Source organism: Humulus lupulus, chromosome 1, assembly GCF_963169125.1.
Source record: "Humulus lupulus chromosome 1, drHumLupu1.1, whole genome shotgun sequence".
Taxonomy (NCBI): domain Eukaryota; kingdom Viridiplantae; phylum Streptophyta; class Magnoliopsida; order Rosales; family Cannabaceae; genus Humulus; species Humulus lupulus.
The window spans coordinates 229,797,618-229,810,244 of record NC_084793.1 but is presented as its reverse complement, the minus strand read 5'-3'; the positions used below and the strand labels follow the sequence as shown (position 1 = coordinate 229,810,244).

Here is a 12,627-nt window from a genome sequence, read left to right as displayed (position 1 = left end):
TTCACATAATCATGCATATAATCATTTAATTGTGTAATAAATCAATTATGACCCTCCCGACCTCCTAATCAAGGTCCTAAACCTTATTAGGAAATTTGGGTCATTACAGATAAGCAAAGCTACTATGCATTTACTATGCAATCAATGTCAATATATAGAGCACTCAACATGCATTATCAATAACCATGGATGTCACATACTGGGTGCAGTTTTCTTACCTCTGGTTTGAGCGTGAAATAATTAAAGAATGACATTTGAGGACAATCGGTCCTTAAGTCCCTTAGCTGTCACCTAGTCATAACCAAATATGAAATTCCATCAATAAAAATAAATAATAAAAGGTTCATGGTCTAAAACCTCGCTCTCGGGACCTCGAATCCTACTAAAATGGTTAGTAGATTCGATCCTGAGCCTTAAGAAATGAATCCCTAAGCCTAAACCCTTAAAAATCTCCTCCTTGACACAAAAGGAAGGGGCGGGCTGCGACTTGGCCTAGTGAGTCAAGGCGCGCCCCCAAGACAAAGAGCAATCTGTCTGGGGTACCAGGGGTGGGTCGCGACTTGGCCTAGCAAGTCGCGGCGTGCCTGCTTCACAAAGCCCAGGGGAGGCTCTGACTTAGGTCCAAGTCGCGACTTGCATGAACTAGGTCGCGACTTGACCCAGCGATCCCAGCTCCCCTGCCCATTTCTCTATTCAAACCAACCCAATCCTTCATCAAATCAACCCAGAACTCATAACCAACCATTACCACAATATATATACACAGTTTATTAGCAAAACCCAAGCTTTAACCCACTCAAAACCACACCATATATACCACTTCAAAGATCAAACCTCAAGTTCAAAAACTAACTTAAAAACATAGCAAAACCAGAAAAACATGGCTGAAACCTTACCTAAATCACAGGTTTGAATCCCCTTCAGCTACTGATCACAACCCTAAACCCTCAAGCTTTGATCTCGTAGCTTGAAACCTCAATCTTGCTTCAAAAATTCAAAGGAGAAGATAGGAAGAAATGATCGAGAGGGAGAAGGAAAATAACTCTGTTTTTTTCTGCCTAAAGCTTCTACAATCAGCCACTTAATTTAAAATATAACCCTTGGTCAAAACACCAAAATGCCCCTAAGCCCATTTAATTCCTATACAGCCACCCAAGGGCAAAATAATCATTTCCCGCTTATCCCGCTAATCATAATTAACGTCCTCAAATTCCCGTTATTCCCAATATTCTCAAATAATAATTAAATCATAACTCATTACCCGTTCATTCCTCGTAATGTACTAAGCATCAAATTACCCCCAGACTTACCCCGAGCCTGGAAATTAATCAGGTTATGACCAAACCGCTATTCTTGCGTTCTAGGATCGTCTCATGCCGAATAGCTCAAGCATATCCACATTATATTGTGGTCTCATCCATAAATCATAAACATGCACATAAATATACAGATATGTCCTCAACGGGCCAAATTACGAAAATACCCTTCAAATAATAAGTGAACCCACATGCATGCAATTATCATCATTTAATCACATAATTGTATATTAAATCAATTATGGCCCTCCCAGCCCCCTAATCTAGGCATTAAGCCACATTAGGGAATTTGGGACATTACAGGCTGCATCCCCTTCAATTTGTACATACTTAGAGCTCTTTTGAGATAGCAATCTTGATTGCTAGGAGGCCAGCTCAGGCTTCACCAACCATCATAGAGGACGACATCAGGGGCGGAGCCAAGTGGGGGCATGTGGGGGCACATGCCCCCAGTCCCATTTATCTTTTATATATATATATAATTTTTTTGACATATTTTTAATATGAAACTTAAAATTGGGAAACCCTCCAATTTGTCTTCCACTTTCTTAATCTTCGTGCTTGTTCTAAGCACTGTTAAGGTAAAAAAAAAAAGCTTAAAATCTTTATTTTCTTCGTGTATAAGTTTTTTTTTTGTTTTGATATTTAATTTGATTATGTTTCTGATTTATTTTTGCTTTTTTTTGTTTGGAAAAATTTTCAGTTTGCTCATAGATTGTATATAGAGATGGTGGTTCAACGAGAAAGGGAATACAACCTATAAAATATGTATTCTTGTAAGTATTCAGACGATTTGGGTTTCTCTATTTTTTAAACTTCTTTTTTTGAGTCTTTTTTTTGTATTGGGTCTCTCTCTCTCTTCTTTTCTTTTCTAGTTTTGAGTTGATCAAACCAAGTTTTCATCTTTTTAAGTTTTTTCTCGATTTTGGTTGTCATAAAATTTGTTTTTTTGCTCAACTTTTCTTTTATGTTTACAAGAATTGCTCTGTTTTTAGTTATTGAGTTCTTTTCTCAAAATACAAAAATAAATAAATAATAATACATATTTTATCTTTTTTTTAAATACATAAATAAAAATTATGAATAATTTCATTAATTTATATGCCTTCTTCCTTGGGACAGATTTTTCCATTACTTGTAGCAGGGGCTAAAAAAAGTTGTTTTTTTCATGACTTTTTTCTTTGGGTTTAGACAAGTTTTTCATTCGAGCTAATAGTTTATTAACTGTAATCTGCAACCACTTTTTCAAGCAAAAAAGTAGCTTTCATACCAAGTATATATTTTTTTAAGGATCACTTTTTAAATGAATATATAAATAGTGGTGTTTAATCTAACTTTAGTGTTGTGATTGTGCATTTTCGACAGATAATTATTTTAAGGACTGGTGACATTATACTTCTAATGTTTGTATTAGTAAATAGCATTAAACGACATAATCAGGTTCAGGGGAACCAAATACAACACTGAATTGTTGAGAATTAGTGCTTGCTGAGTTTGTTATTGGTAAAATCAAGGATAGTGTTTAATTATGCTGAAAGAATTTATGATATACTACTATATATCATATATGCTTCTAGTGATGATTTCTCTATATGTATATTGGTATGAAAATGCTTGACATATTGCACTTTTGTTTTATTATATCTTTACTAAGTTTGACATAATTTTTTTTAAATAGAGATATGGATAAAGATTTGAAAAGAAAATTAGAGCTTCCATTTTTTGGAAGAAAAAAAGCAAACAACGATGCAAATGCAAAGACAAAGACAAGTAAAGCAGAATTCAATCTTGGAGATCTTCCCACTGATCCAGGTTTAAGGATCCCAATTTTGAATTATAATCCAAATATTCGAGACCAAGTTAGAAGCCATTATATGCAAATGGATCCTTGTCAACCTCGACATCATGATTTTCCCAAGAAAAAATGTGGACAAGCATTTAGAATATTTAATCCTGATTGGTTTGATGATTATAATTGGTTGGAATATAGCATAGAAAAATATGTTGTATTTTGTTTGTGGTGTTATCTTTTCAGACCAACCGGTGGTAAAAAGCCAGGCAACCAATCTTTTGTTATTGAAGGGTTTTCAAATTGGAGAAAGATAGAAAGATTAGTACTCATGTTGGACATGTTGGTAGCAAGCACAATCAAGCTCGTAGAAACTATGAAGCCTTGATGAACCAAAAGCAACATATTGAAACTATTATTTCTAAGCAGTCAAGTCAAGTCAAAAAAGAATATTGAACCCGGTTGGAAACATCTGTGATGTAAGTACGATATCTTTTACGACAAGGACTTGCCTTTCGTGGCCATGATGAATCTCCAAACTCAACAAATCAGGGTAACTTCGTAGAGCTTTTACGATTTGCAGGTTATTTTAATGATGATGTTAGAATTGCTACATTAAAAATGCTCCTGAAAATCTGAAATTAACATCACCCGATATTTAGAAAGACATCGTTAATGCTGCCGCAGTTGAAACGACCAATATTATTATCAAAGGTATTGGAGATTCTCTTTTCTCTATTTTAGTTGATGAATCTCGTGATATATCGACAAAGGAGAAAATGGCTATTGTGTTGCGTTATGTGGACAAGAATGGACATGTGATTGAACACTTTATAGGCATTGAACATGTTCCTAACACTACTGCTTTGTCTCTTAAGGTTGCAATTGATAACTATTTTCAAGATATGGGTTGAGTATATCAAGATTAAGAGGACAAGGTTATGATGGAGCAAGTAATATGCAGGGTGAGTTCCACGATCTTAAAGTACTTATTTTGAAGGAAAATCCTTATGCTTTTTACATTCATTGTTTTGCACATCAACTTCAATTAGCGCTTGTAGCTGTGGCCAGAAGACATATTTACTATTTTTTTTTTACTTCTAGTGTGGTGAATGTTGTTAGTGGGTCATCTAAGCATTGTAATATTCTTCAAGATAATCAGGCTAAAATAGTTGCGGAAGCACTTGAAAATGGTGAGATTTCAAGGGGACGTGGTTTGAATCAAAATACTTCTCTTAAACGCTCTGGAGACACACGTTGGGGTTCACATTATGGTACGTTAATGAGATTGATTACTATCTTTTCATCTACAATTAAAGTTATTGTAACGCCCTAGTTACCCCAAGACAGTTACGGTGAACTTTGAACCGTGCTTAACTCGCTAACCGAGTTCTTTGGCTAAAAACGTGCTTCTAGGTGTTATTAATAGGTTAAGATGGAAAACCAATCAAAAGGAAATAATATATTTTATTTAAAACATAAAACTGTTCATGGGCCCATAAAAACATTTACAAGTTATTTACGATACAAAATGGTCATTACAGTACAAAATTTACAATCCGCCGTTCTAAGCGGCAAAAATAGAGTAAACCCCCTAGTTCCCCTGAGAACTCCTTGGCCGTGGTGGTCAAGCGGCCGCATATGTACACATGATCATAATAACCATCGAGGACTTTTAGTCCAAAATAGAGGAGTGACAGTTATAAAAGTCACTAAGGTGGGTTCTGTTCCCTTTACAAATAAGTGATCATTTCACTAGCTTAAACGAGATAGGTATCTGATGAGATAGTCACCAACATAAACCTACCGAGTGACCATAGAGTCACTAACGTGGGATTCTGTTCCCTTAGCCATGTGACGAAACAGTCACCTAGGCCTTCGGCCCTGGCTTTGAGTAACTAGTCATAGACTAGACAAGCGCTTATAATTTTCATCGAACTTAGGGTTGGTCCAGCATTAATGCTCCATGTGAGTCATTCAATGTCGATGTCTACTAGATCTAATCTTTTATCGGCTCTGTGTTCATGACGCTTATCTCTTAGGTCAGTAACACGCGACCGGTTCCGATTCTGAATAATCAGTGCCATACACAAGTAAGCAAGATTTGCTAAGTATTTAATATGCAATCAATGTCCACATTTACACAATCAACATGCCTCAATAATAAACATGCATGCTATATATATAGGGTGTAATTTTCTTACCTTTGGTTCAAGCAAGAATTAGTAAAGGAACGACTCTTGAGAACGATCTGCCTTTTAGTCCCTTAGCGGTCACCTAGTCATAACCAAATATGGGATTCCATCAGTAAAATGAATAACAAAGGTTCCCGAACCAAGACCTAGCCTCCGGGTGTAACGACCCAACTATTCTAGACCTTGGACCATTAATAACTACTATACTAACCTTAAGAAAACGTACATATGAAAACACCATAACTTTATTTAAAAATGTAAAGTAAAGGTTTAAATACATAAAAATCTCACTTAGAATATGGGATCCCATTGTTTTGAAAATAAAACAAAACATAACTTAAATAAATGGGTTACAAAATTAAGTGCGGAAAAATAATACATAGAAATTATAACTAAAAGACTTAAAAACTTCATCCTCGAATCATACACGCAATCCACCGATTCCATCCTGCCTCAATACACATCCCCAAGCTGCCAAGAACCTTCCCGCCGCCATAACTAATTTCTTGCACATATAAAACATAAAGAAGTGATCCTAATACCCAGCAAGGAAAATCTACTAGAAGCATGAAACATATACATATACATAAACTATAAACTATAAACTGTAAACTATAATCACATAACTATATACATACAACATCTTTTATAATGGCCATTATACTTCTTGGGACTTGCTAGCTAAGCAATCATATGCCCATAAATTTACGGGGCTAGTTATCTAAACAAGTCGTATAAATTTATGGGGCTGTTATCTAAACAATCATATGCCCAAGGAATCTACTATTGAGACTTGTTATCTAAACAAGTTATATATTTGTTATCTAAACAAATTATGTGATTGTTATCTAAACAATCCAACAACTAAAAACATATCATACTTACAACATATATCAACAACATAAAAGCATACAAATCTACCCTATTTTCCTTACCAAAAACCGAGATGTGAGAACAAGATCGGGACTTTGGAACACTCCTAAAAACCATAATAGAGAGGTGAGTATACTAAGGAAAAGAGATGAAAAGAATGAACTACACCATCGAAAAGATACTTACCAACAAGAACCTCAAGTTCAAGAACTTAGATGCCTAACTAAGAATAGAAAAGACTGAGTTAGGATTTGAGTAGAGAAGAACTATAAGAATCAATACAGAAAGGAACTAGAATTAGGAATACCTTGAATGCTTCTATGACCGAACTATACCTCGAAACTAAAATACACTATAACCTTACTTCCCAAGTGTTTATTAAGCTTATAATGATTAAGCTTATAACCCCAACCCAAGTGTTTATCACTCTATAGTCTCACTAGCACTTGGAAGGCTCTGATCAATGCTTGAAGAATGATTAAAAATGCTTGGTGCTAGGTTCTATTTATAGAGTTCTAGGAATAAAAATCTTCTTTATGGCTTTGAATAAAAATAATGAATTTAATTGAAAATATTTGAATATTCTTCAGCCAAAGGCTTAGGACTTGGTCAAATTATTCAGAGAGAGGTTTAAGGAGTCAAAACTTGATTTTTAAAACAAAAATAATAAAAACAAATAGAATCCTATTTAGACTCTATTTATACCGTTAGAAAGTTAATTCAATTATCTACAACTTTCTAGAAATACTATTTTTCGAAATTCATAATATAACTTGGTCAAAAATAAGTCAGAAGTTATAGTACCCTAAAGTTACAAAAAATTTATTTACAACCTAATCCACAAATAAATAAAATTGTGACAAATGTCATGCTTCTAACAGATTTTGGTGAAGACTAAGTCTTATATTTCCCTTATTTTATCATTAAAATAATAATTCCTTAATAATCATGCATATGACAAATGTCATAATTCTATTAGCTCTATCTAAACCTTAGGAATAACCATGCTCATGACAAGTGTCATATTCTTATTGGCTCTATCTAAACCTTATGTTATAATAATTGTCATATTAATAACCAGCAATATTAATCAAACCTTATGTTATAATTAATATTCTTAAACTATAGGTTAAACTTATAAAATCTACAAGTGTTACTATGAGTGTCCAACTAAGTCCCAACTTGAACCAAAATCCACAGTCATAAACATACTACAACTACTACTAGCTATTACTATTACTACTACTATCTAACTAACTAAGTAAAGTTCTTGGACTCTACACCGGGACATCGAATCCTACTAAACCGGGTAGTAGGAACGATCCCGAGGCCTAAGGTTTGAGTTCCCATGATCAAAACACTACTTTGGCCTCAAAACCCTCAAGCGTCGCGGCCCCCACCTCACTGAGCCGCGGCCCCCAACCAAGACAAAGGCGCCTGAAGCAAGCGCCGCGGCCTTCCTTCCCCAGTGCTGCGACCCCCAGGCCCCTCAACTCCACTGCCCATTTGCACCAAGCTCGGGCCGCGGTGCCCAAGAATAGGATCGCGGCCCCGCCTGCAAATTCAGCCATAACCCCGATTTTCCACCTTTGAATCCTTCCAAAAACCTACTTAAACATCTCCAAATCCAAAAATCAAAGTTCTCAAACATCCTAATAATCCAAAATCATCAAAACTTGAAGCTCAAACAAATCAAAAACTCATCAACACACAAAATCCAAATCAGAGCTTAGAAACTCTAAAACTCAAAACTTAAAGCTTGGATTACCTTTGATTAAGTTGTTTCTTGCTAAATCCTTCGGTCAAGAAGCTTCTAATCTTTCCTAGGATCGCTATGTCTCGATCCTCGCTTGATTCCGACTCCTAAAACCCAAGTTTCTTTCGAAATTGCAACGATCAGTCAAAAAGGATAACGGGTGCCAGAGAAAAGTGTTTGAACGTAGGTTTTCTTTCTGACAGGTTACTTCAAACTTATGTAACCTCAAACAAATCCTAATGCTCGGGGTCCCAAAAACGTCATCGGGGGAAAAATAGTCAAAACTCCCAGAATTTCCTCCTAATCTCACTAACTCCCAATATATCATCAATTAATAATTCTCATTATCCAATATCCCAATAATTGACCCCGTTATGACAAAACCGCTAATTTGCAACCTAAGATCGTCTCATGCCGAATAGCTCGAATATATCCACATAATAATGGGATCTCATCCATAAATCACAAACATGCACCAAAATATACAAATATGGCTTCAACGGGCCAAATTACCAAAATGACCTTATAATGAAATGTGGACCCACATGCATGCATTTAACATCATATTATAATATAATTCACATAAACATGCATATAATCATTTAATGGCATAATAAATCAATTATGGCCCTCCCAGCCTACTAATCCAATCATTAAATCGCATTAGGGATTTTCGGGCATTACAGTTATTGAAACAGTTGTTGATGATGGATCAAGTGAACAAAGATTTGAAGCAAAGAATTTGTTGGAAACGATGCAATTATTTGATTTTATATTTAGTCTCCATTTAATGAGAACCATATTAATGAGTTGTCAAGAGCACTACAAAGGGAGGATCGAGATATTTTAAATGTCATGTGCTTAGTTAAGATATGCAAGCAACAATTACAAAACATGCGGGAGAATGGGTGGGATTATCTTCTTGATCAAGTCTCTTCATTTTGCAAAAAGAACTAGATTAATATTCCCAAGATGGATGATATTTGGACACCTCGAGGTAGATCACGATGCAAATCCCATGAAATTACAAACTTGCATTTCTTTCGTGTGGAGCTATTTTATTCAGTGATTGATATGCAACTTCTAGAGCTAAATAATTGTTTCAATGAGGTGAATACTGAATTGCTTGTATGCATGTCATGTTTGTCTCCTGTTGATTTATTCTATGCTTTTAACAAGGAAAAATTAATTCAATTTGCCGAGTTTTATCGAGATGATTTTTTTGCTTTTGAAATCTTGGCACTTGATGATCAACTTGAGACTTACATTGTTGATATGCGCACAAGTAAAGAGTTTGGAGATTTGAAAGGAATTGGTGATCTCACAAAAAAAAAATGGTTGAAACAAGATTGAATAAGGTATATTCTTGGTTTATCGTTTGTTAAATTTAGCGTTGGCATATCCTGCTGCTATAGCTACAGTTGAGAGATCATTTTCTGCCATGAACATTGTGAAGAACAAGTTACGCAACCGAATGGGAGATCAATGGATGAATGACAGTTTGGTTGTATACATTGAGAAAGAAATTTGTGATGCTATAGATAATGAAACTATTATGCTACGCTTTCAAAATATGAAAACTAGACGAGGAGAATTGTAATTTTTTATTTTGCTAGAATGAGAATTGTAATTGACTTTATATTTAATGTATTATTTTCATATGCCCCCACTACAATTGAATCCTGGCTCTGCCACTGGACGACATTGTTTCCTTTGTGACTACCCAAAGCACTTCCCCCAAATGGTTTCCAGCCACTACGTAAAGCATCATCAGGTATTGTCCACAAGCAACATCAAAATTCACCTTCACCCATCCTTGGAATGGAGGCATCCATCCATTGACTTCCTTTCTTATGTTCTCTAGGATCAGCGTTACCTTATACGACTCAAAATTTAGCTTAACATCTTCCATACACTTAAGGGCATTCCGTTTTCTTTTATTGTGGATAAGATCATTCCTGCAAAACCAAATTTTATCCATGATTAGAGATGCATTCAACATGAACTCAGATGTATTAATTCCAAACCTTTTCGATGCCCATATGAAGAGTAGCCAATCTTTGCAGGACGGGGTAGCAGGTGTAGGAACAAGCCCCCAAGTTGAGGAGAACCAAAGACTTCTAGCAAAACCACATAATAGAAATATATGGTCAATAGATTCCTTATCACTTCCACATAAAGGACAAGATACATCATCCACTTCAAATATCAAAAGTAGTCGATCTCGGACAGGGATAGCTACTGAGAGAATGCACCACAAAGCATCTTGTGCCTTTCATGAATCTTAGCATTCCATAATTTATTCCATTCCCACGAATTCATGAACTAGACATTTGGCTCTCTATTAAGGATAAGAGTAAGATGTGCAGATTTAGTTGTAAATTGATCATTTGCATTATGGATCCACACCCATTTATCATCCGTAGCAAATCCATTAATTGGAATTTTACAAATCGCCTCAACATCTTCTGGGGAAAACGTCTCTTGCAATTTCAACATGTTCCAATGCTCTCCATTTAACATAAAATCAGAGGCATAGAAGCACCCATTCTTGGGATCTCCCTTTGGTGAAGGTCGAAAGTTGTCCACATAAGGTACCCAAGGATCTTCCCAAATGCAAATCGAATGACCATGCCTAGGAATCTTTATTGCCCCTTTTTCTCAAAAGAGGAATTGTCCTCACCAGAATTTTCCAAAACAAAGAGTCCAACTCCCTATTTAGCCAAGAAAAAGTTTCTCCCTTTTAAATATTTAGCCTTAAGAATCCCACAACATAAATAGTTGTTATTCGATAACAGCTGCCAACCCCACGTAGCTATGAGGGCCTAATTCATATCTTTAGTTCTTCAGAACCCAAAACCTCCATAAGACTTTGAGAGACAGTTTGTCCCAAGCAACTAAGTTGATTCCCTTCTTTTTCAGATCATGCCCCCACCAGAACTTGCAGATTTTACTTTCAATTTTCTTTGCCACTGAATCTGGTAGAAAAGAGTTCTGCATAGTATAAGTAGGCAAACCCATTGCCACATATTTAACCAAAGTAGCTCTCCCTGACTTGGACAAACTCTTGGCTTTCCAACCAGCAAGCCTCTCTTCCAAGGCATCGATAATATATCTGAAGTCATTCACTTTGCTTCTGGCTTTGAACTCTGCATACTAAGGTATTTGAGTTTTTCCAATCTGAGTGGTTACCCCAAGGTCAATTGCTAACTCTTTCTTGGTGGATTTTGGGGTGTTGTTATTAAAGAAGATGGTAGTTTTCATCTTATTAATTTCTTGCCCGGCAAATTACAAAAAGTTTGCAGGCAATCCCAAAAAGCTCTGGCCTCCTCCAAATTGGTCCTTCCCATTAAAATAATATCATCTACGAATAAGAGATGAGATAGACGAGGGCCACCTCCCGATAGATGCACCTCAAGGATTTTCCTTTCACCAATCTTTAGATCAATTAGTCTCAAAAAGACATCAGCAACCAGAATAAAAAGATAGGGTGATATGGGGTCTCCCTTCTGATTCCTCTCTCAGGTTTGAAGTTACCCGAGGGACTCCCATTGATACAAACATTAAACGAGGCAGTTTCAATGCATTTTCTAACTCATGAGCAAAATTCCCGAGGGAAGCCCAGCCAATCCATTACTTTAACCAAGTCAATTTTCAACGCAAAGTATCCCATTTTGCCTCTCTTCCTTTTGAAGGGTTGAATGAACTCTTATAGTAATACTATTTTTATCATTATTATCAAAATTATTACTTAACTTGTATCTCCTCTCCCTCACTCATTATAGAGTAATATGTTCATCTCATTAGAGTTTCTGTCTTTCTTCCCTCAAGTCCAACTTAGTTTTGTCCAAAGATAAACAAATATCATTGTTCATTTACTAGCTAAGTTTGTTTTAAGTTTAGTTAGTGAGCAAATATGAATTGGGGATGACCCCTTCCTTGTATCTTGTATACTGAACCCTTACTTCTCATTTTATTGGATACACCTTAATTTCTCAAAAAATAAAAGTCGATATATATTTTTAGGGCTGCATTAGGGATCAAATTCTCAATATTTTTTTGGGGGGTTATTAATTAATCTTGGTAAAGAAATTATTATTTTATCGAATTGAAATTGTATTTATAGAAGTCATTCTTTCTGTCTGTCTCTAAACTTTTTTCTTTTTTATTTTAATTGTAATGCAAGTAAGATCTCTTGGTGGCTGAATTTTGGACAAATAATAATTTTGTGGAACAATATTTTGATTTGCTTGATGTTTACATGTATGAAAGTTTGTATGTATTGTCCATATATATGCATTAGTCAACATTGCCTATTTGTTCGGTGCATGATGCTCTGATTTCTACAGTCTTACATAATTTTACATTGACTTGCAAACTTTAAGCCTACAAAAAGTAAAATTTGCACATGCTTTACTCAAAAGTGCGAAAGGAAAAAAAAAAAAATTGACTTGCCATTATTTTATTTCTAGATTGCATGACAGCGAAAATCCCGATTATTTAATTAAAACTAATAGTACTTACTAATTATACTAGTCTCATATAGCTTATTTTTTGAGTTACTACTAAAATGATCTTATTAAGTTTTTACCATTTATAAAGTCTTAAACTATTTGCAACTTTTTGTTTTGGATGCAAATAAGTCTTACTTTTTTTTTTTGAGGTTAGCAAATAAGTCTAATAGCTGTGACAAAGAAA

General features: G+C 35.2%; 2 protein-coding genes across 2 annotated transcripts; both read left to right on the top strand.

Moving 5' to 3' along the window:
* The first annotated feature begins 2,998 nt into the window (after positions 1-2,998).
* LOC133830545 (uncharacterized) lies at positions 2,999-4,019 on the top strand. Its single transcript, XM_062260537.1, has 2 exons — positions 2,999-3,451; positions 3,768-4,019. The coding sequence occupies exons 1-2, from the start codon at positions 2,999-3,001 to the stop codon at positions 4,017-4,019; spliced, it is 705 nt and encodes a 234-aa protein (XP_062116521.1).
* Positions 4,020-4,063: 44 nt separating this feature from the next.
* On the top strand, positions 4,064-9,529 carry LOC133830536 (uncharacterized). Its single transcript, XM_062260528.1, has 3 exons — positions 4,064-4,379; positions 8,996-9,214; positions 9,321-9,529. Exons 1-3 carry the CDS (start codon positions 4,064-4,066, stop codon positions 9,527-9,529), a joined length of 744 nt encoding a protein of 247 aa, XP_062116512.1.
* The last annotated feature ends 3,098 nt before the right edge of the window (positions 9,530-12,627 follow it).